Consider the following 22,500-nt stretch of genomic DNA (forward strand, 5'->3'; position numbering starts at 1 on the left):
GCCACCTCCACCAAACCCATGTTTTCGCGAAAACCGCTGGGCTCTGAAATCTGGTTCCAGTCCTTGTTATCTAAGGTCTTTCTAGTTGGTCGCCAGGAGAGTTACTCTGGGAAAATCGAAGAAAATTGAAGGACGGTGCCTACTTTTGTTACTGTGCATACGTTCTCCGCATTTCGAAATGTACTAATACTGGGATATTTTGCGTGGTTTAAAACAATGTGGAGAAGGTGGAACTTAGCAAGTGCTCTTGGTATTTGAAAAGGAAATTGGGGGTAACCATGCATTTTTTAGAGATAATAAAACTTCAATTTGATTAAAAAAAAAAGAATGACATACCTTGCTTTGTATTTTAGCACTTTTTAGAATTACTGTTTCTTAATTGTCTCTAAAAAAATGCGTTGTTACACCCAATTTTCTTTCTGGATCCCTATAGCCCTTGCTAAGATCTGCTTTTCCCACATAGTAATAAACAGCACAAAAATACCTCTGGATACAGTGGGCGCGGTCCATAAATTTCTGTAACGGCTTGCATTGTTATAATGCTTAAATCCTGCGGCAATAAAATTCCAGTTTCCTAGAGTCTCTCTAATAATAGGACTGGAAAAATAACCAAATAAACTGCAAAAAACCGTGGACGAAGATCCTGCTAGCAGTTAACGTTGGTTAATCGGCTAAACTTGATAAAAAGAAGTTTGAGAAGTCCAAGGACTACTACAAAGCCGTAGTCAAATAATGGAGCAATAATAATGTAGTCAAATAATGCCATTTTTGAAGGTTTGAAGAGATTTTAGCTTGATTAGACATGTTAATTACTTCATTAAAAAAATGGGGGCCACAGTGCTCGTTTTTGAGTTAGAACCACTGAAAGCTAAAATTAGGGGTGTTTACACTATTATACCGAGAAAACAATCATAACTTGTTCACCAATGATTAGGCATTTGTTTGTTACTATTTATGTTATATCAACTGATTGACTGCATCGCCAATGAAACAGACTTTGGAAGGTGAAATGAGATGTAGTGGACGCCCGATGACATTGCCTTCCCGTTTCCCACACCGCTAATCAGATGCACGACATTACCAATACATTGACCCGTCTAGCCTACAATATAATTCATGGCAGTTTCCCTGAAGAGGTCAGGACTTTTATGTACCTGGACGATGTGGTGGATGATGCTGATGGAACAGACTCTGACATCATGATCCACCTCACCAAAGACCAAAGGTGAGAAGTTTCAACTGAGCTACAGGAGACTTCTTGGAGCTAAGGCCATTAAACTAGGTTCATGGGACAAACATCCTGCATACTGCTAGAATTGGAATGTCAATATGGGGCATATGCGCAATGGAAATAAATGTGATGGAATATTTTAAGCCTGATAAATAAATGAGAATGATGTATATATGTTATTCAATGAATGACGCAGGCATACTGGGAAACTTAAACCCTGTAAACCATAATTAACAAATAATTATAAATGATGAAATGATCTGATTTAGTCGTTGAAACACCGTTTTCTACAGCATTTATCAGTTCAGTACGCTTCACTGGTCATCGTGGGGTCCGGCTGAAAATTTAGCTTTAAAAAAAGGATCGATGATGACTGGAACGTAGTCATTCAACAAAGCTAAAATATTCTTCAAGTCACTCGAGAGGCCAAAACCTTGTTTCGTTTATATTTCTTTCAAAGAAAGTTTTTGTTTTATTTATTAAAACTTTGCAATACACTAACAATTGTTAATTTGAGCTTTTATGGCTCTTTGATTTTCACAACTAAAGTAGTCTTAGAGTAAAACAACTTACTGCTACTTACTATCGCACTGCAATGAGAAGCGTAGCTAGTGCATATTTACATTTGTACTTATTTCCATATATTATGTAGATTGTTGCTTAATTATTCACAGTACATGGAAATAAAAAAATGCAACAAAATTTGAGCTCTGCAAAGTGGTAGATCCGGAACGTTGTTGTAATGTGCGGCCGGAGTACAGTAGAAAAGGGAAGGGACAGAGTGAAAATGTTTCAGAAAAGAGAACCTTCAGCACTGACATACAACCAATTAAGAAACTCTCCAATTTATTTTGAGTCCATGGTTTAAAAACTAGCTTTTCAAAATCTGCAAAGTTGCAATGTACCGAACTCTGCAAGGCTGTAATTGCTCAAACATGGTACCGTAAAGGGTGATATATACCACCCGCATTCATGAATGACAGAGTATGGACTGTAAACAACAGAAAAATACTCTTAATTTGAAGATTGCAACAGATCGGCGAGTTGCCCACTCCTTCCCCGCCCCCCTCCCGCAGTATAACCAAGACCTGCAGATTTCGAGGAGAAGGGTTCTTCACAATCCTCGGCCTCTAATTTATACCTAGTATTTCAGTCGTGTCCAGCAGACAGTTCGAATTGAACGTAAGTTTCAGTAAGAAAGTTGTAATCTGTTCCCCACGGTAGTAAAAAGGACAAAGACAATCTTTAGACATACATTTTACCGTTTATATATCCATTTTTTTTGTTTTCGTTCTTTTTACAGCCGTAAGGATCAGTCCTTGCCGTCTCGTATAGTTGAGTATGCTTATCCAGGTCTGTAAAAGATCCGGCCCTGCGGTCGCTGTGGTCTTGCCACGTTTACGGTTTTGTAATTTGTTCAACTGTTAGACCGTTCGTTCTCAAAGTTAAATGCATTAAATGCTTGTTTTGGTTGATGTTGGGCTTATTAACGACGCTTTTCGCTAGTTTTCCTAGGCTTGAATTACATGCCAAATGACTGAAGTGAAATGCCTAAACTGAAACTTCACGCCTCAATAATCTATGCAGTCATTACTGCATACGAATTATAAGCAATGAAACAATCTCTTGCTCCATAAGAGGTGAAGTCTGAAGTCTCATTGAGTGGGAAGTTTGTTGTACTCTCAAACAAACATTCTTCTTTCTCCTGAAACCTGCAACAGTATGGTGTAAATCGGATACAACTAAGTCTGAACTTTTTCCTTATCTTTTCAGTGAACAAACAAAACAAAACGAAATTGGCAAAGCCCTGGCTGCTGTCGCCGACACCCTGCAAAATAAAAAAAAGGTAATCAGCTAAAAATAAGTACGCAATAAAAAAGCACGCTATGTATGTCCCATCAAGTAAGTTCCTGATACGTGTACTCATTACTAACACAAACTCAGACTCAGTATACGTAATTAGCATAAATAAATTAAAGTACAATTCTTGTTAGTTTCAGCACAATCTTGAAATATCTGACAATCAGAAATAACGCTGTGCAGTTTGTTGATGACACCTAACGTACCAAACAGCTGCATTCCCGGTCGTGAGTTTTGGAATTGTGACTTTGTAGCTAAAGACGTCCATTAAACCTTTTGAATAAGAGCAAGTTATTGCATGTTATAAAGGAGTTTCACACGGTGCTTACATGAAGGACCACAAGCCATTTTAGTAATGGCGGATCGTCAGGATAAAAAGCCAAGAAGCGGAAGAATCTAATGGTTCCCCAGATGCGCAGCATAATAAACACCACAGGAATGAACGTTAACTTGCGGTCTGCCTTCTTTACTCTCTCCAGGGTCTCGGGTGTCAAAAACTCACTTTTTGGGATAAATCCCTGACTGACCTACGGCACCAGTAAGAAAGGAGATCAAAGAGTTATGATATTATAAACGGGTGACAACAAAAAATCTGAACATTACGTCAGTTTTAAGGAGTGGTTTACCGAGCATGATAGTGTAATGTGGAATGTTTTAGCTAACAGGACTTTTTTTTCAAAACTGAAGTGCTAGCCAGAGCTGTGAGCTGTGGTTTTCTTCAACCGAATATTTCTCTGTTCCTTTCCCAGCCTTAAAATCGAAGAAGGTGTTGATTCAAAGAAGATCTCAGTAAGACCGCAATTCATTAATCGCAACTTATCAGGTGAACTTCAACATATTATGTATTTTTCATTGCACAAAACAGCTCTCTTCACCTATAAGATGTTGAGCGAGGTTTGTTCCATCATTTTTGCTTTTTTTCAAGAAGGGGAAATTCTCAAAAAATTGCAGAACCATTGTTGCTGCAGCACTTTTTCGTAAATATTTCTTTGTTTGGGTGCACATCAAACATTTGCTGCTCCAAAGAAACAAATAAGTTTATTCATTTCAGGAAAATTTTGTTTCCGCAACACGTTTCGTCGTTTGCTCACGAAGAAATGACCATGCTTCCTCGTTTGCCAGGCCAGACATCATATATAGATTACATTTCCAAAACATATTCAGTGGGTGACAAGATGGCTGACAGAAGAAAAAAGAAGAGGAAAAACGTACCTCCTGCTTTACCAACACATAGAACACAGAAATAGCAAGATATGCGAATATTTCCCAGCTTTTTCCAGTAAGGCACATCCACAATAACATCTTCCACCATGGTTGGTCGGTTGATACCCAGCACCAGCCTGAAGACACCATATCTCTTGAATATCCGACTCCATTCAGAAAATACGCGAATATTGCTATCATTAAGGGAATTCCCCAGGCCGTAATGTGAAAGAACATCATTACTCGCTTTTCTGATGCCATGGAGATTTTCCTGCAGATAGTCAGGTATAAATAAAGCGACAAATAAACGGTCCAGAAAAACGATGACAAAACGGCAGCCACGTTAAGTGTCGCTTGGATTTCACACAGAGAGTTTTCGGCGGGAGGATTATACAGTCCCACTGTGTTTAAACACGCAACCGAAAAATCACCGATTGATATAAACACTATTATTCTTCGTGAATTTGTTTTCAGATCGTGCCAAATCACGAATGTAGCAATGATAATCAGTGTTCCCACCATCGACAATGAAGCAGCCGCGGTAGATAGGATCTTATTAAGGGTTGCCTCTGCAGTTTGTGATTGTGGAACAGTTGTAGCAGACTCGAATTGTTCGAAGCTGTTCCTCACAACGGACTCCATGTTGGAATTCTCTGAACCTTCGATTCCAACGAGCGCGTGATTCTCACAAGTCACACGTGAGACCCACGTTACCGATTGTTGCCAAAATGAGTGTTTGCAAGCTTAAAACCGATTGTTGTCAAGATCGAGTGCTTCCGGTCGTGTTATAACGTATGCATATGCAATGTGATAAAAGCGTTTGTCAAAAGAAGTTATGAATGTGTATGAAAGCGAATATGACACCACATTCTGTCGAAATCACAGGTACATGTCCTTGGCCCACAGGCACGCATCTCTTTGTGCTTAGTGTTGAGAGAAAATCAGCAGTTTTCAAAGAAAATATCGGAGCCGGTCCTTCAGTCCGTTAACCTTTTTTATTTCTCATAACAAATACTGTGGATAAGTTTGCCTTTAATCTTACTCCTATACAGTGTGGGGTATCAGCTTTACAGCTGCGCCGAGTATAGTAGAACAGAGTGTGACCCTTAGCCCAATCATATCATATGATCACGGCTGATTTGCCAAGCTCACGCAACACAACGACTTACCGGGAAAGGGAACCCGCCCGAAATGACTGGCGTCAAGTGAGATGGAAAATTTGTTCTTTTTCAAAAGGGGGTCCGCTATATCGGGATTTTGTTACGAACATCTTACTTTAACTGGGCTGAAGAATCGTTCGCTATACCGGGGTCTTCGTTATATCAAGGATTCCGCTGTACCCTCTTCTTTCAAAGGAACGTCGAGGCAAAGAAAAGCATACTAAGAATGCCCGGCGAGTGGGGAATTTTGAACCGGATTTATCTTTTGGTCAGGCAGAAGTTATTTCTAAGTTAAGGAGTTTTCAAGTACAGGATTTCGCCTTTGTATGCAAATGGCGTACTCGAAAGGGGCGTTTTTGAAGGTTTCTGTCTAATACATTGAAGCCGAAAATATGTCCGGGCGCGTGTGGGGTCCCATATAAAAGTGATGGGGTGATCGTCGAAGGCGCTGAACACTACACGACCGCACCTGCACATTGGGAGCACGAAAACTGAATGAGAGGAGAGAGCCGAGCGCGGGAGGGGCCAGGGGGATCCTACTGGGGTCTCCTGTTTTCTTAGGTACAAAAACGTAACAATAGAAATCTCGCAGGTGCCGTTTTTGAAGCCAAAATGTGAAGAAAAACTATGTTAATCAGGGCCGGGTTGTTCGAAAGCCGATTAACGCTAATCTACGATTAAAAGTTAATCGAGGTTTCCATCTCCCTCATTGAAAGTGGTTTTCAAGCCTAGTTTCGAACTAAAGGTAAAGGAAAGTCTAAGTCAAAACTGAGGGCCAAAAATCTTTTGGAAGAATCTTTACCGATTAGTAATTAAACTTGAATCAAAGTTCACATTAATCCAGGATTAGCTATTTTTTATTTTTATTTTAAGTTCTCTTAAGAATTAGTTAACGAATCAATAATTAGTTATGAATAGCTTTTGCTATACTGTATTTGTTATAGTCACGCAAATAAAGCTTGTTGTTGTTAATCGGGCTTTGAACAACTAGGCCCAGATCGTTTCGTTAATTCACGAGAAAACCAGATCAAAGGTGATTACATTTAATTCATTGTACATCCTTACCGCGCACTATTGGTTGCGTCATGATTAGCGCGTACGTTGATAACATGGCGGGTTTTCCTTGAGTCTAGGTACAGTCAATTAATAAATGGTTATTTTCTCCTATCTTTGCTTAGCTTAGCGCGCATTCTCTCTTTTAGGAAAAAAGATGTCAGAAACACAAATTATCGCCAGAAACATGAGGTGGCAAAAAACGTTTTAGATCAATACTGCTTGATTATGCGTCTGCCAATAAATTGATCTTCAATTGTTTCTTATGTTGATGCATGATGTTTATAACGTGAAGGTCTGCCTTCCTAGTGTAATTCCTGTTTCCACCAGACAGAGTAAGTTCTGATCAGATAATCTTGTAGGCGTACTTGACGTTTACATTGCAAGCAATTATGGGGTAACTTTAGAGGATGGTATCTCTTTCGCGGGCACGGTGAACAGTTCTCTTTACTGAATGTTTCAAATTATTGCATGCGAATGAATAATCACGGAAATAGACTACGAGCAGTCCGTTATTTTTCTTAGGGATATTAAGGACGGTGGCTACTATTGCTACTGCGCATACGTTCTGCGCATCTCGAGATACTCGGGTTTCCTATGGGTGGTGCCTACTAATGCAGGAATATTTTTGCGCGGTTTAAAACTATACGGAAAAAGCAGAACTTACCAAATGCCTTTGGTATCTCAAAAGAAAATTGGGGGTAGCCATGCATTTTTCAGAGAAAATTAAGCTTCAATTTAGGAAAAAAATCCCATACATTGCTTTATATTTTGGCGCTTTTTAGAGATATTGTTGCTTAATTATCTCTGAAAAATGCGTGGTTACCCCCAATTTTCGTTTTGGATTCCAATAGCCCTTGCTAAGATCTGCTTTTCCTGCATAGTCATAAACCGCGCAAAAATACTTCGGTATTAGTAGGCACCGTCCTTAACTGAATGCGGGCAAACCACGCGCGCGCCGGGAAGGATGCGAAAATTCGCTTCCCTCCAGATTAATTTCTAACTAATTAAATTCTCGTTTTACGCCCGTTAGTTATATTGCCAAGTGAAGATAGTTGATCTGAATCCAGAGTCTATCAATGTAGCTGGAGTATAAGACACCAATGCAGAGCCATGCTCTTGTGATTCCGTTTTCTCGATTACCGAACATTTATTTTTGCCGTTAGCTGTGCAATAATTATTTCAATGCGTATATGCGGGAAATGAATTGTTACTTTGCTTGCTTCCACTTAGTTTACTTCTGAAAATTAACAGAGTATCCTCCAGTATTCGGATCTTGTTGAAGCTTGAAATTGTCCGTGGATAGGCCAAACGGTCGTAGAAAAACATTTCCCAGATCTTTAAGTTTTCCTGCACAAAGTTTACAACAAACAATTAACCTATTGCAGAAAGGTCGCAAAGAGAAAACCTTAACCATTAAGAAACTATACTCTTCACATTGTTCAGCCCAATTGACTTAGTCTTGATGGGAATCAAACTCCAAAGCTGTCATAAGCAGATAAATAATAACTAATGATAATAATCACAAGTCTAACATCAGCTTGGGACTGAGGAGGTGGAGCAAATGATGGACCTTATTCCAGAATGGCTATCATTTAAATATTCTCTTGTTAGTATTCAAATTAGCCCTTCTTCTTTCGTTCTTATAAAACTCAAAAATCAAAAGAATATTTTGCCTTGAGCGAGGCAAGAAGGGTTTATTTGAAAGCAAACAAAAGAATCAAATTGAAGCCATTTTGGAATAAGGTTTATAAGAGTTAGGTACACTTGTCAGCTTCTGTGGAGTACAGTTAATTTGTTGCCCTTTGAGAAAAAGACAACAAAGGAACAAGTCTCTTACCACCACTGATCTACTAGTATATCTAAGCTTTCGAGAAAAATACACGTTCAGAAAGCTGATTTACCAGTATCCAGGGTCACTTCCATTGGTATTAACAGACACGTCGTGTGAAAGGATTCGTTTTGCCGAGGACAAATGAACCTGCTAAAGTTGGTTCATCTTGTCGTCATATTGATGAGCTGTTTCCCTACACAATTCATCGGAAGACATCCACTCATATTTTTTGACTAAGAATGCTACGCTGCGGTTTCTCAAAAAATATATTTTCATCATTATCCAACCGCTCAGCAACAGAAATATCTAATCCGATTTGTTCTTACATATGCATGTGGCTGCCATCAAAAATAGAAAAGTACATTAAATGACCTTGTGTTAGTCGGCCACACTTATTTTAAGTTATTACAGTTCCGGAAATTGCTTCCTTCATCTGTAGTAGACTTGAAAGACCCAACCGAATTTAACTTCATTTGAATAGAAATTACACCTCCTGCGACAGACTACAGGGGTTACTGTACCACACGCTCAGCACACGTTCAATTAGTTTTCACTCATTTCTCTCATTGTCCTCCATGGTCCAGTACTAATAACATTGACAAAATAATATTTACCCATCATTTCTTCTTTCATTTTCTCATGCTTGACTCTGATTTGTTCTGGAAGCCTCTGGATACCGTTCGAGAAAAGAGAAAAGAGTTTTCAAAGCGTCATATTCTGTCAGCAGTATCCACTTACGTGTGAAAAAAGGATGACTGCTCGCAGTCTAATGAGGTCGTGTAAAAATGTTAAAATACTGTAAAATTGTGACAATAAGTCCCCCCAAAGCAAGACAATAGACTGTTAGGTCTAGGGTTATCTTCATTTTCTTGTCAACTCCAAAATCCTTGCAAATGCTATAATAAAACCCCTCCGTAATAAGCCCTCCCCTAAAAACAAGTCACAAAAAAGTCCTTTCAACGCCGGATTGTACCCAAAACGACATCTCAAATAGAATCAAATACAACATTCTTGGCCAGTTGCCTATGACATTTAGTATTGGGACTCGCGAACACGTTACCCTCTGCAATGCGGACATCACTGAATCGTTGCCTTGAAGGTGTCCATTGTAAAGGCAGTTTATTAAGTAAGAATCTCCAGCACCATACAGGGAATAACCATTGAGCCACATTGTTACCACAGCTACCACATGTGATACAAGACCAATTTTTAAACAGCCGTCTTTGTATCGGTTAATGTACATTTTTTATTGGCGCATGAAAGGTCCAATGTGTGTCGTAATCCCTGCATACCGATGAATATTTTGACGTCATGGCTTGTAGTCATGGCCCACCGAGCTAATTTTAAAATTGGCATGATGCACGTACAAACTGCAATTCACTCACCATCAAAGCTTCTCTGGCGACATGAGAAGAACGATCAGCATCAAACACTTTCTGATAATCTTTTGACAGAGAAACAAAGCTGTGTTTTAGTTACAAAATAAATAAATTCTGGAATACCAGTAACACTGCGCTAGCATCTCAGATAGTTTCTATTTTTCTATTTCAACTAGACAAATGACAAGGTCACTGCCCCCTTAGCACATCTGAAGAACAGATTTAACCAACAACCGCGACTCGAGTTCTGGTTAACTTGAAAACATCTTATAAAAGGGCTTAACTCCTCGTACAAAACCATCATACTTGCAGTTTTTTTCTGTGTGGTGGAAGGCCCAAGTCCCGCAAAACCTTCGTGTTCCGTTAGAAATTCTAACTTCGCTGTAAGCCTAGAAGTTTGCAAATTGTCAAAACATTCTTACACAGTCGCACAAATAAATGTATGAAAACCGCGTCATTGTAAAACAGGTAATTGAAATGCACGTTTTTTGTCTTATAAGAGTCTAATTTTGGGGTTGAAGCCGAACGTTCTTATTTATCAATGCGCACGTGAGATCAGGAACCTAACAAAGAGTATTATTTGCTGTAATGCGGTATCAATTCACTTGTGACATGCTTGCGCGGCTTACTCTAGTGCTGTTTACAAGATATCGTACCAGTAAACTCCCTCCCTCTGAGTTAATTGCCAGGATTGTGTAGAGTAAAGTTTTACATTTTCATATTACCCTTACTCATACTGTTCATAAAAAAAAAAGAATTTTGGCATTTGTCTCATAATACAACTGTAATACGCAGAACACATTTTTCAGTGTAACATACATTACACTGGATGCTTCAGTTTACTGTGAGAGTGTAACGCTGTTTTGACTTTTTCATTTTCTGCTTGGTTTAAGACCCAGTATACGTAGTTGACAGATAACCTGAATGTTCATGTACACGCATTGCTCCATAAGCTGTTGATTGATGAACGCACCTTGCTATATACTTTGGTAATCAGTCACTTGGGGACGTACCCCGTCGCGTTTTTATTGGTCCATTTCTACATGTCTTTTGTACTGGGACAGTTTGCATGAGCCATGCACACGGCATTAAAAATTTGGGTCACACTGTCCTCGCTTCAAATCAGCAGAATTTCATGCAGCATGTACTGGGGACAACATTTCGTCACACAATGGAAATTGAACCTGCAACACGTTCCCCCTTCATGTCCCTAGTGTGTCCTGACCTAAACTTTATACCATAACAGATGTGTAACGAGAACAAAGACGTTTGAGAATGAAAAGTTCTTTCCGCTTTCAGATGAAGTACAGTGTACACCCCAGCACCTGACCTGGTAGTACAGCTGTACTGCTGTAAATTGTCTGATCTGCATTTGTGCCTGTGTCAAGTATGACTAAACATGAACAAGAGTGATTTGATATGTCACCTTCCAATGCCTCTTCCAATCGATCTTCATGCTCATAGCATTGGGCTCTTCTTAGCCTCACTTTCATGTAATCTGGATTGAGGTCTAAAGCTGAAGAAAAAAACTGCTGTAGTTTATTGAAAGATCCCACAGTTTCATACAGTACCTCAGCTGGTATCTACATGTAAACCATATAATTGCATCTATTTTATTTGGCTTGGTAAATCATTTCTTAACTTGGAACATGTGGAACAAAAATGCAGCATCTTCCTGTGCATCAAAAATCTTTGGATTGATGTCAATCACCCAAAAATTTATCAGAGAAAACGGGAGTGGAATTTACAAATCTGGAGTGTATTTTCTATCACTGACCAGTGGCAGAAATAAAAGCTATTTGACGTTTACACACAAAGTTGGTTTTGTTTTTAAATTAATTACGTGTAAATTTTAAATTAATTAGGCATTGATATTTTTATATCCTTGTAAATGGTTTTTACTATTTTGTAGATAGTTGTTTTTTAAAACAATTTTATATAGTTTATGTATAATTATCTATTTTTCGGGAAGCACCTCACGTGGGTACATGGTCCCATTTGTGCTCTCTCCTTTGGGAAATGTCTTATATTTTTTGTTATATAAAAATTGTTTCTTTTCTTTGTGTTATGTTACCCAATAAAGCTGATAAACATAAGCAAAACACTCAGCTCAATGTTTTAGAAAATGCTCAAACATTAGTTGAATTTATCAGTGCTGACTAAAGCACAGCCTTGTATACATGAGATATGAGCACGTTTTCCCTGGCAAGACTCCTTGTCAAGTCAAAACTTGCTTGTGTGCACCCTAACCCTAACAAACTTGCTGAAGAAGAAAAATGTCAGTTTTACCACGACCTTCAGTTGTACATAACAAGACAAGTGTAATGAGTACAGTGTAGTTCTTGCATAGAATTCTTAATAAGCTATCTTTTTTTGTTACATTTAAAAACCTTAAGTGTTATGAAGTTTTTGCTACAGTTTAGGGGTTCAACCAAACCCCCTGACCCCCCCCCCCCTCCCCAAATCCACTCCATTTGTAGAAACACCCATATTGTATAACAGTTGAGCAGATAACAAGATTTGGCTGGCCAACATTTCGGCTGTGCTGAGGAGATGGTTTTGAGGATGATTGGATATACCTTTTGTACAGTCTTCTATTGCCTCTTTGTGTTGGTACTATAAAGAAATAAGGAAACGTTTGATAATAAATAAAAATAAAGGCTTGTTACTTTACTTTATTCTTTGATTTATACATGGTAAATTGATACATTGGACTGGCCTGTAAATAGCCTAAGCTAATCAAGGAGGGCCTGTTAGAAGATTATGATATTATAAATAAAAGATAAATTGATAAATAAAGTACAGGGAAAAGAAGAACAAGGAATGAATTATTACAGTCGACTCCCGATAACTCGAACTCTCACTAACTTGAAGCAATTTTCCTTTCCTTTCAGGTCATTTTCTATAAATTATAATTTTACCCCTGATAACTCAAACTTCTGATAACTCGAACCTTTTTCAATTTCCCTTGAAGGTCCGAGTTATCAGGAGTCAACTGTACTTACATGCTAAGAATTATTGTTAACATACATGCTTGTTTTGGTGTGTTACCTCTGAAAGTATTCCTACTAAAAGCTGATTATTAAAATTTGAGCAAAAAACAACTGTATTGTTACATGAATGCTATAACTGGAATGAGGGAGGTAGTGTGGCCAAGTGGTGCTTGTAATCTGGAGTCCTGCTCTGACCACAAGCCAACCTTGTTCCCCAGGTCTACCCTCTTCATGTCCCAGAGAACAAAAGAGAGCCTGGAAATGAGGTTGACGACAAGCTGGCATTGTATCTTGCTTCTTGCTACACTTGTAAATAGCCAGCTGGTCAGCCTCCTGCCAGTTGGGACTCTTAATTTGTTATGTTCCATTTGCAACATTAGTCCGGGTACTGTTATGCCTAATAATAATCCATTTGCTTGTCATTCAATTTATACTGTGAGGGAAACAGGATGTTGGATGTTTGGGCCAAAAAGCTCACTCCAGACGGACAAAAAAATACTGCATGTACATGTACATACCATTTTAACCAGACAAGCTGCCCTGTTGGCATGAAATATGGATTTTTCCTTTGTAAAGTCATCTGGACATATCTTTATTGCATTTGTGTAAAATTCTTTAGCTTCTGGATATTCTACATAAAGAAAAGGAGATGTTAAATTAAAAGGGCGACAGTGCACAAACAACTTTCCAAACCCTAAACATCGTGAGATTGAGATTGTTGTCTTTGATTAAAATCAAAGACGGCTTAACTGGAAAAATGATGCTAGGAAACACAAGTGCAAGGGTGTGAAATAGCTCACATCTTTGTTTTAACTTACAAAATTACAAAAAAAAATATGGATAAATAAAAACAATAAAAAACAAGTTGGCGTTTTCATTAAATCTGATCTAGCAAAGCCCCAGAGTTAAAATGCTTGATCTCCTAAAGCTGGAATATTTCTATTATTTACTGTGGGTTAAATGTTATTTAAACTGAACTACAGTGTGGCTTAAAAGAATCCTTTGAACAAGTAAGCAAGTAGGCTTAGTTTGGATTGTTTAGGAGCCTGTCTACCCAATCCATACTAAGACATCTTATTTTCAACAATTTAAACAATCTCCGTTTTTGTGATTACTTTGAGCTCACTTCAAAGGTTACCAGATCCAATCTTGGCACAAATTACAAGTAAAAATGGCAAAGTGTAACTGCTATGAATACTCTTTCTTTGTTAGAATTGTGCGCGAATGGAACAATTTGCCCCGCTACATTGTGGAGGCTAGAAATTTAAGACGTTTTAAAGCTTATCTTAAATCTTACAGTATTTCATAATTTCATTTTCTTTTTCTATGTAAATTGTTATTCCTCTTGGCCAATGTTTTGATTTTGTAATTTTTATTTTCTAGGAAGTTTATTCACATAGGGCCCATCTCTTTAACTTCCTCTTCAGGGTGTTATTTTTGTATTTTATTTTTATGATATCTTGAATAAAAGTATGTATGTGTGTTACGTGTGTATGTGAAAAAGTCTATTAGTCACAGCTTCATTTTTATCTATTTATTTAAACAAATATTTGTACAGGAAAATATCCAATTCAGCAGAGTGGGTTTAAATGGACTCCTGTACATGTATTTACATAAAATTCAATATTTAAGCAAGAACACAGCTTAAGTATTTTAAATAATAGACATAAATTTTACGATGATCCTTTAATAGGCAGGCTTGTCAATACAGTGAATCCTGGTTAATATGGACACCAAGGGGACATGTTAAAGTGTCCGTAATATCTGGGTGTCCGTATTAAGCGGGCTCTCAGAAAAACAAGGAAAAACATCAAGGACACATTTTACTGATACAAAGAATAAAGCAGACATTTTTACGACAACAAGACATTAAATTTCTAACTGTAACTGTAACAAGTAAAAACTAAGGAAATCTTATGTTCATTTATCATAGTCTTGGACTAAAACTACTTTATTGTCCTTGAAACACAACAACGGAGTCAAAGTCTTATCAGCATCAACCTCCGGTCGGAGACTGATGCTGATAGGGTCTGACCGTGGCAAGCATAGGATGTCAAAGAGGAAGAAGACTACAAGCAATGATTTGCAGCAAAAGGCCAAGGAAATGAAATTTTTGTTTATACATACATGTACTGTAGTAGGCAGAGACACTTTGTTACAAGGGTAAAACACCAGAAGAAAGACAGACTGATCAAATATGTCACGTTATTTTACTGCTATTTTTTAGGAAAATTATATAAAATCATAAATAACCCGTAGAAATCTGTTGTTATTTGAACAGGGTACAATGCCTACAATTAGCACACAATTGTAACAATGAAAAAACTGTGGGGATAACCAGTGTCTGTAAAGCAGGGTTCACAATATATGAGAGTTTGTCACTCGGGACACAGAAAAGTGTCCGTTGTCTGTTTTTAACTGGCATCCGTATTAAGTAGGTTAATTTTAGAGAAAATATGAGCTTTTCATCAGGATAAACGAAACTGTCTCTAATATCCGGGTGTCTGTATTAGCGGGTGTCCGTAGAGTGGGGTTCTACTGTATAATTTTTTTTTCAATATTTTAAATATTTGTGCCAAGGACTCAAAGTTTCTGTAGTATAACATTTATTTAATTAATTAATTAATCAATTAATTAATTATCATCTGTGATTTTTTCCTTAAAGTGCCAGTTTGACAAAAATTGACCCAGTTCTTTTGGCTAACAATAATAGTTATATTTGTATGGGAAATATGAGAGAATTTAAGACGATTCCGGTAGATTGATGCTAACAAATAAACCAAATGAGCAGTAGTCTGACAGGAAAACCACTGGAGTTCTGCTGTGCTTCAACGATTTGTAGGATTTTAAAGTTAATGTTCATATTTTGTTCACACTATGTTTTGATGGACATTTGCATGGGAAATTCAAGTCATTTTAAAGGATGATTTTGGCAGTTTCATTCAAGGAAATGAATACAATAAGAGGTATCTCAATGTGACAGCAATCAACGTTTGGCTGTATGTCAATAATTTGCAACTGCAAACACATAGACATGCATTCTGGATTTTGAACTTAAAGCTCATATTTTATACAGGCTGTGTTTTGGTAGATATTTTTATGGAAAAATTTAGACATTTTCAAAGTATTTGCACCAAACAAGAACTGTTCCAATGGGAGTTAATCACAATTTTGCTGTAAGAGAAATACTTGCAGTTCACAGCAAAAAAATGCAAGTTTTTCAGCTAGGGGTTTTATCAGAGGATGGGACTCAGGTTCTGGCACCTATTTACTCTAAACATGGTACCTGCTTTCAGAGAGATTTAAAACAGTCTAAACAAGACAAATTAATGAGTGGTGCCAATCTATTCACCATTAACCCTCCTACTACAAAAATTAATGAAAATCCTGTTTTTTTTTAATTTTGTTTCGAAGTTGAAGATTGTATTTGTACTCACTCTATATGAACTCATAAATTTTATTGCACTTCCCTTCCATTTAAGGTTTGCCTCTTTCCATGGAAAGTCAATGGCTGTTAGTTTTCCTAACTACATGTATACATAATTTTCATTTCAGACATTTTGTCAATAATACTATTTTACTGCTATTATTATTACAACAAATTTTACTGATAAATAAAAGGAGATATGCAGGGGAAATTGTTCATGTTTTATTCTATTTCATGGATTGAGTAAGGAGCATGGAAAGGCAGCAGCTTTAAGGGGGGAAATTTTTAAATAAAACACCTCAGAAATTTGATTTCCAGCATTCTGTGGGATACCTGCAAGAATGTTGTAGTGCTTACAAAAAAAGCTTTTGTTCATTATTGTACAATGTAATTTTATGGTATCAAAATCCACATTCTTCTGGGGAGCGGTTCTGTAAATATTTTAACTACAGTGTCATAAAGACAGAAAAACTGGAAAAACAGGTCAGAAAAGTCTCTAAAGCCACAACCCTACAGATTTCCCTACTCTACTGCCAAAAAGGACTTTTTTTTAATATTGTAATGTAGGTACATGTCTTTAGAAATTCAAATGTCTATCTTAAGATGTGTATTTTATCTTTCTTCAAACACACTCCCAAAAAGCTGTGAGAAGTCGAGTCAATGCTACAAATTTTTGTTCTAATACTATAGACTATGATTTTTGGTTCGATGTAAAAGGTTTGGTCAAGGCATTGCTCTTCAGAGTACTCTTACATTTGAAGAAGATGACAAATCTGCCTTGTTGGTTAATATTTCAACATCAAGTCCACCAATTTATCCACTTTCCAATCATTCGCTTGCAAGTTTTGAGCAGACACACCATTACAGCCTTGACATACAAACAAAAAGACCATGTCACTGTTTAATTAAATTACAGGAAAAATGACAAAAATTGCCTTCCTGTGAACAACCGACTTAAAATGCTGTAAAATGCCCAGTTGTTGATAAATTTTGAAGTTTTGGCTGCATTGACAGGGTATCCGACAATCATTATTGCTGGATAGTTGGAACTTCCAGAATGCGCAAATTTAATGGCAGCCATGAAAGTGCGAGAATTACAGTAAACAAGAGTTTTCCCAATAATGGATTGAAAAATGGCCTGCACACTCAGTTAAGTACCCACCTTGTTTCTGTTTTTTTTTTTTTAACTAATAAGTCAGTTGCAAAATTTGATCTTACGTTATAATTTGTTGTGATAGTTAACAACTGCAAATTATACAGTAAAAACCTGCACATAAGAACCTAGTGATATAAGAACCTACAGGCTGAAGTTTGGCATTTAAATACCTAAAAATATAAGGACCTGTTCAGCCTGGCAAAGAAATTGGTTCTTATACAAAAACAATCACTCCAATTTTGATGGTCAAAATTCTGGATTTTAATTGTGTGACAAAAAGTTACTGTGTATATATGTTTTCTTTGATTTACATTTGTTTGGAGTTTCACTAGAAATATGTTTTCCTTAAAGCTACAGTTCAATATAGACGATTTATAGGCGATTTCTGCCAATGGTTACACTACGACAACCTCTGAAAAATAAGAACCTATTAAGAACCTAATCAGCCTGAATTGTGAAAAACGACCCTAAAATATAAGAACCTGTTCAGTCTAACATTGAAAATTCTAGGTTCTTATATGCAGGTTTTTACTGTATCATTGTAAACAACGTTTCAGACTTACCTGATCTTTTAAAATAATCATTGCCTCTGTCTTTGTATTCTTGAGCCTTTGTCTTTCTTTCCTTATATGTCAAAAATTAAAAATACAGTGTCTACTTAGTAAACATTCTTTGTCCTAAATTTAAGTCCTAAGCAAATGACACCTTGATTGAAAAAACATTGACCCACACAAAGTGTGAATAATGCAACCTGATGGAATCCACGGAAAAAGATGGTGGCTGGTACATTGACACTGTACGTCTATAATTCTCAGTGTATGAAAACCCTTAAAATGCCCACAAAAATGCACAGAAAAGTTCTAAAAACTTCAAACCTATATGTACTGTAGCATACATAATGTTTTCAGTACATTTTATTTAGTTAGGCATCTTGCGTGATGGCACCCCCTTGCAGGACTAGAAATTTTTGAATAAAGGTTGAATAAAGGGATGAATAACACAAAAAATGTGACTTTCTATGTGTCGATTGGCTGTGTTAGGTTTACAAGGTATAATTATGGTAAAATAAACAGCTGCCACCTTTTTCCATGGTGTAACAGAAAATTGTAATCTCCCTTGAAATAAGTATAATATTGTAGACCAGCCATTGTGAAATTATTGTAATGCAAAAAAAGGTGGATTATGGGGTGATCTAACCAGCACGGATACATTTTGTGTTTTTTTCCTCGTTCGCTACAAATATGTAGATTTTAAGTCCTAAAAACTGCATGTACTTTTATTTTCTAACAAGAAAAATGCAAATAAGCTCATAGGCCAAATCCTTCCAGTAAGCTGTTGGGTCTTATCATTCATGGTTTTTACTGTATACTCATTATGAAATATCTGATTCTGAAAATAATTTGCAATACTTGCATCACCTGTAAAAGCAAATAATTAAATGATTGATACTTTTGAAATAATATCATAATTAATAATCATATTTACATGTACTTGTAGGTGCACAAGTAGGGAAGGTAACTTAGCAGGTGATGGAGGTTCTCAAAATTAAATATAAAAATGGCTGTGCCATAGATGGCATCTTGTGTAACAGATGTGCAGCATAATAATATATATGTAATCAATGAACAATCGATGGGAAATCAATAGGTAATCAATGGGTAATCAGTAGCATCAATAAATAATCAATGACATCGATGAGTAATTATTGATAGGCCACAAAATGCTTGTTCATTGATCATCACCAATATTCAATGACTAATCAATTGATTACCCATTGATTACCCATGATCGATTACTCATTGATGTCATTGATCATCGATTAGTTACGTCTGGACAATGAGATGTAAACAAGTGGCCCTGTATTCTACAATTTAGCCAAATTAACGTATATAACTGTTAACAGGCTACCTCCTTTTCTTCAGGAGTAAGTTTTTCCTCCTCTTCAGCCTCGCCTTCATGTTCCTCTATCTCTCCATTGTTCTCATCATTGTTTGTTGCCGTTCGGCAAGAGTCCATTTTCTCATTTAAGCTAAAATTCTCTACAGCGTCTTGAAATGTTTCACTTTCAGAGTCGTCACCAGAAAAATTTTCAATCACTTTGTCGACTATTTGAGCATTTTCGGACAATGTAGATCTTGCTTCTCTACGTTGTTTATCTTCTTCTTCTTCTGTAACACATTCTATTTTAGTATTCTCGTTTCTGGGTAAATTTTCCACAACAGATTTGTTGCCTTCTTCGGAATCTTCGTCCATCTTGGACGCCATATTGAATATTCATTTACTACGTCATGTAATCGTTGATGCAAATGTACTAGCACCCAGCTCAAAGCTTAAAGGAGTGTAAAAGCTCTGACGCAATAAAAAGTGTTTCGTTTGTCGAGCGATTTTCAGTAAAACAAAAACTGAACAGGACCAAAAAAAAAAAAACACAAAACAAAAAACAAAAACAAACAAACAAACAAAGCAAAAAAAAAAAAAAAGCGGGTGTATTTTTATCTTGGTCTTACATGCTTTCTTTGTTGAGCAGCAAAGCGGCGAAACGAGCTGCCTGCAGCACTGTATATAATCATGAATTTTATGGACTCTTATGTGGTACGCAAAGCAGCTTTTTATTTTCTGAAACGAAACAATACTAAATAATACATTTCCTAAATGGGTGCCTCAGACATTTTACTGATCTAGTGCCACAAAACCGGACTACAAAACAGTTTACAACAAAAAACTGTCTGTCAAAATCCCATAGCAATGTTTTTAGATCGATAGTTAATATTGACACCTCTTAACGACTGATCGCATGAGCTGAAAAGATTTTTTAATTACTCACGATTCTCATATGATTTTCAATATTACGCTGAATCGCTATGCCACGTAGCTTTAGTTTAAGATTTGTGGCAATAGAAAAACTGGAAAAACGATATTGGTCAAAAAAATCTCCCGTTTTATACCTCCCACTGAGGTTTTCGTATCAAACTGAGCGTACTTGATATCATATCTTATCTCATGCGGAACTTTGAAATGTTATTCGTGAAATGATTTTCAAAACAGTTCCTTAACTGTACGTTAGACTGGTAAACTATAAAGTAAACATTTTTAGGTCTTAGTGATTCAATGACACTATTTTGTACAAAATGTTTGGTGCTCCAGGGTAGCTTACGCTAATGTATAACAGTGTGACTCATGTCTTATGTGTTCAGGTTATGATGCTGAAAGTGTTCTAAGAAATTATTCATTATTCATTGGTAGAATACGAAATTATTCATTATAGAATAAATATAAAGGAGGCCACAGTAGTAAGAGAGGACCAGAGCAAGCGTGAGCCAGTTTTGCAACAGTTGAGAATCTCTTTTTTTTTTTTTATTATAGCTCGGGGGAAGCTTTCAACTTACTTTAGATATAGAAGCTTTAAATTGAGGCTGAGTGACAAATTGTCAACGTTAAAAGCTCACGATAATTGTCAGTGTCAGAAGCTACAGATAATTATCCTGGAGGATCATGTATATAATGACGTTTATGTTAAGGGACGAGGAAAAAGTCGTTTCAGTTGAATATCCGTTGTTGGTTTGGTGTGTGCCCCGTGTATAAAGAGATTGTCAAGAAACGGAAAACGAACAAACAAATACGTACACCCAGAACTAAAGGTATTGTTATCATAAATTGTGTTTTGAATAGCAACGTATTCAAGTAAAACTAGAAGAGAAGCCTGATGATATATGGGGAAGTTCATCTTATACCGCATACTATATAGAAATCTGGAGTAAACGTTGGTGACTCACAAATTACAATAGAAAAGTTCATACCAAGAAATGCGGTAATTTGTAGACCCACTTGCAGGGATAATTTGACGGAAGAAGGCCGACTGAAACAATCCCTTGTAAATACTGTTTAAAACAGGAAAAATAGACCATACTTATGCATCTTGAATTATTTTGCATGTCCAGAACGTGACTAGTTCTGGATAGAAGTAAGGCCAATAAAAGCGACTGCCTATTAAAACTCTACAATTCATAAAATGACGCCACTGATGATACTATTGATCCTATTTGTTCGCGCACGCATTTTACGCGAAAACAGATAAACTGAGATACATAAACAAAAATAGTACTCAGCTCTGTGGGAGGTAATATCTGCCTAGTTTAATTATGACTGAGTGTATTTTCCTGTTCATTCGCTTCTTCTGCTCATATTCAGTCTGTACAAATGATTTAAGAAGTTCTGCCAAACAGTTCATTTAAGTAATAAGAAGACAACTCAGTTGAGAGTTCGCTTATGGACTAGTGAGAAACTACAACAGGCAGCCAGTCCTTTGCGACCCAAACAGTTGTGGTGTGGAAATATGTAAAAATGAGGTAAGATGGAAAGAACGTTGTAATGTGATGAAAATATAAAAATGTAAATGAAAAACAAATTGCGCATCGAAAATGGATGTAAGTATGGTGTGCAGTTTGAGGCGCGATTTGAGCGGAACTGTACATATATGTGTTATTGGCATGAAATACGAAAGTCACGAAATGTTTGCATTTGCTTTCCTCCTTATTTTTACTGACATATTTTCGTTACAAAAACGTCGCAATATTCGCAGGTTTATCTGTCAGTGCGATACACTGGCTCCGACCGCATTGGAGAATTAACATTGATTTTTATATTAAATTCTATTGTTTGGTTTCAATTTGTTACTCATGCTGAATTGTGTTTGCTCTCTAATGTCACGGCAGCCAGTACAGTTCGAAGCACCAGTCATAGTATACTGAATGAGTCCGCATGGACTGACAGTTGCCCAAAGTTGCAGGGCATTTTTTCGCACGTACTATTTCTGTATTAATGGCTACGGATTCTGAGCATAAAATGGAGATCAGAAGTTAGCCATTATGCTTTTGAGGCAGTTAAAAATCTTTACAAAGGAAGAAGAAGGAAAAAAGGAGCAAAACCGAATTTTGCCTCAACAAAGTTTCCCTCAAATTAATATCGGCCAGCATACGTGAATCCAAACATAACATTAATTAGAGTTATTATGAATAGCAGAATTAAACATAAATAAGCTTAAAAGTATTCTTCTTAACCAGGGTGATGAAAAGTAGTATTTTTAAGAACCAGTTTAGGTGCATAAGACACATCAGTCATCAATATCAACACTATTGAACTATCACATTGAAATTCCCGCATCAACATCATGATTTATAAATAGCTCAGGATATTATCTCTGTACT

General features: G+C 36.8%; 2 protein-coding genes and 1 pseudogene across 2 annotated transcripts; 1 reads left to right on the forward strand and 2 right to left on the reverse strand.

Annotated features, from left to right (window-relative positions):
* Window positions 1-22,500, forward strand: part of LOC146473152 (uncharacterized) — a 489,085-nt pseudogene that overhangs the window by 103,593 nt on the left and 362,992 nt on the right.
* Window positions 2,061-5,102, reverse strand: LOC146473162 (G-protein coupled receptor 157-like). The gene is made up of 3 exons (XM_085118955.1): window positions 4,304-5,102; window positions 3,421-3,618; window positions 2,061-3,059 (listed from the first exon to the last, which is right to left on the reverse strand). Exons 1-3 carry the CDS (start codon window positions 4,934-4,936, stop codon window positions 2,811-2,813), a joined length of 1,080 nt encoding a protein of 359 aa, XP_084975081.1. The 5' UTR covers window positions 4,937-5,102; the 3' UTR covers window positions 2,061-2,810.
* LOC146473163 (tetratricopeptide repeat protein 1-like) lies at window positions 6,484-19,588 on the reverse strand. The gene is made up of 9 exons (XM_085118851.1): window positions 19,205-19,588; window positions 17,860-17,920; window positions 13,232-13,344; window positions 12,300-12,336; window positions 11,147-11,236; window positions 9,727-9,785; window positions 8,956-9,010; window positions 7,431-7,857; window positions 6,484-7,027 (listed from the first exon to the last, which is right to left on the reverse strand). Exons 1-8 carry the CDS (start codon window positions 19,559-19,561, stop codon window positions 7,742-7,744), a joined length of 888 nt encoding a protein of 295 aa, XP_084974977.1. The 5' UTR covers window positions 19,562-19,588; the 3' UTR covers window positions 6,484-7,027; window positions 7,431-7,741.

This window comes from Pavona decussata, unplaced genomic scaffold, assembly GCF_977016875.1.
Source record: "Pavona decussata unplaced genomic scaffold, jaPavDecu1.1 SCAFFOLD_95, whole genome shotgun sequence".
Lineage (NCBI taxonomy): Eukaryota > Metazoa > Cnidaria > Anthozoa > Scleractinia > Agariciidae > Pavona > Pavona decussata.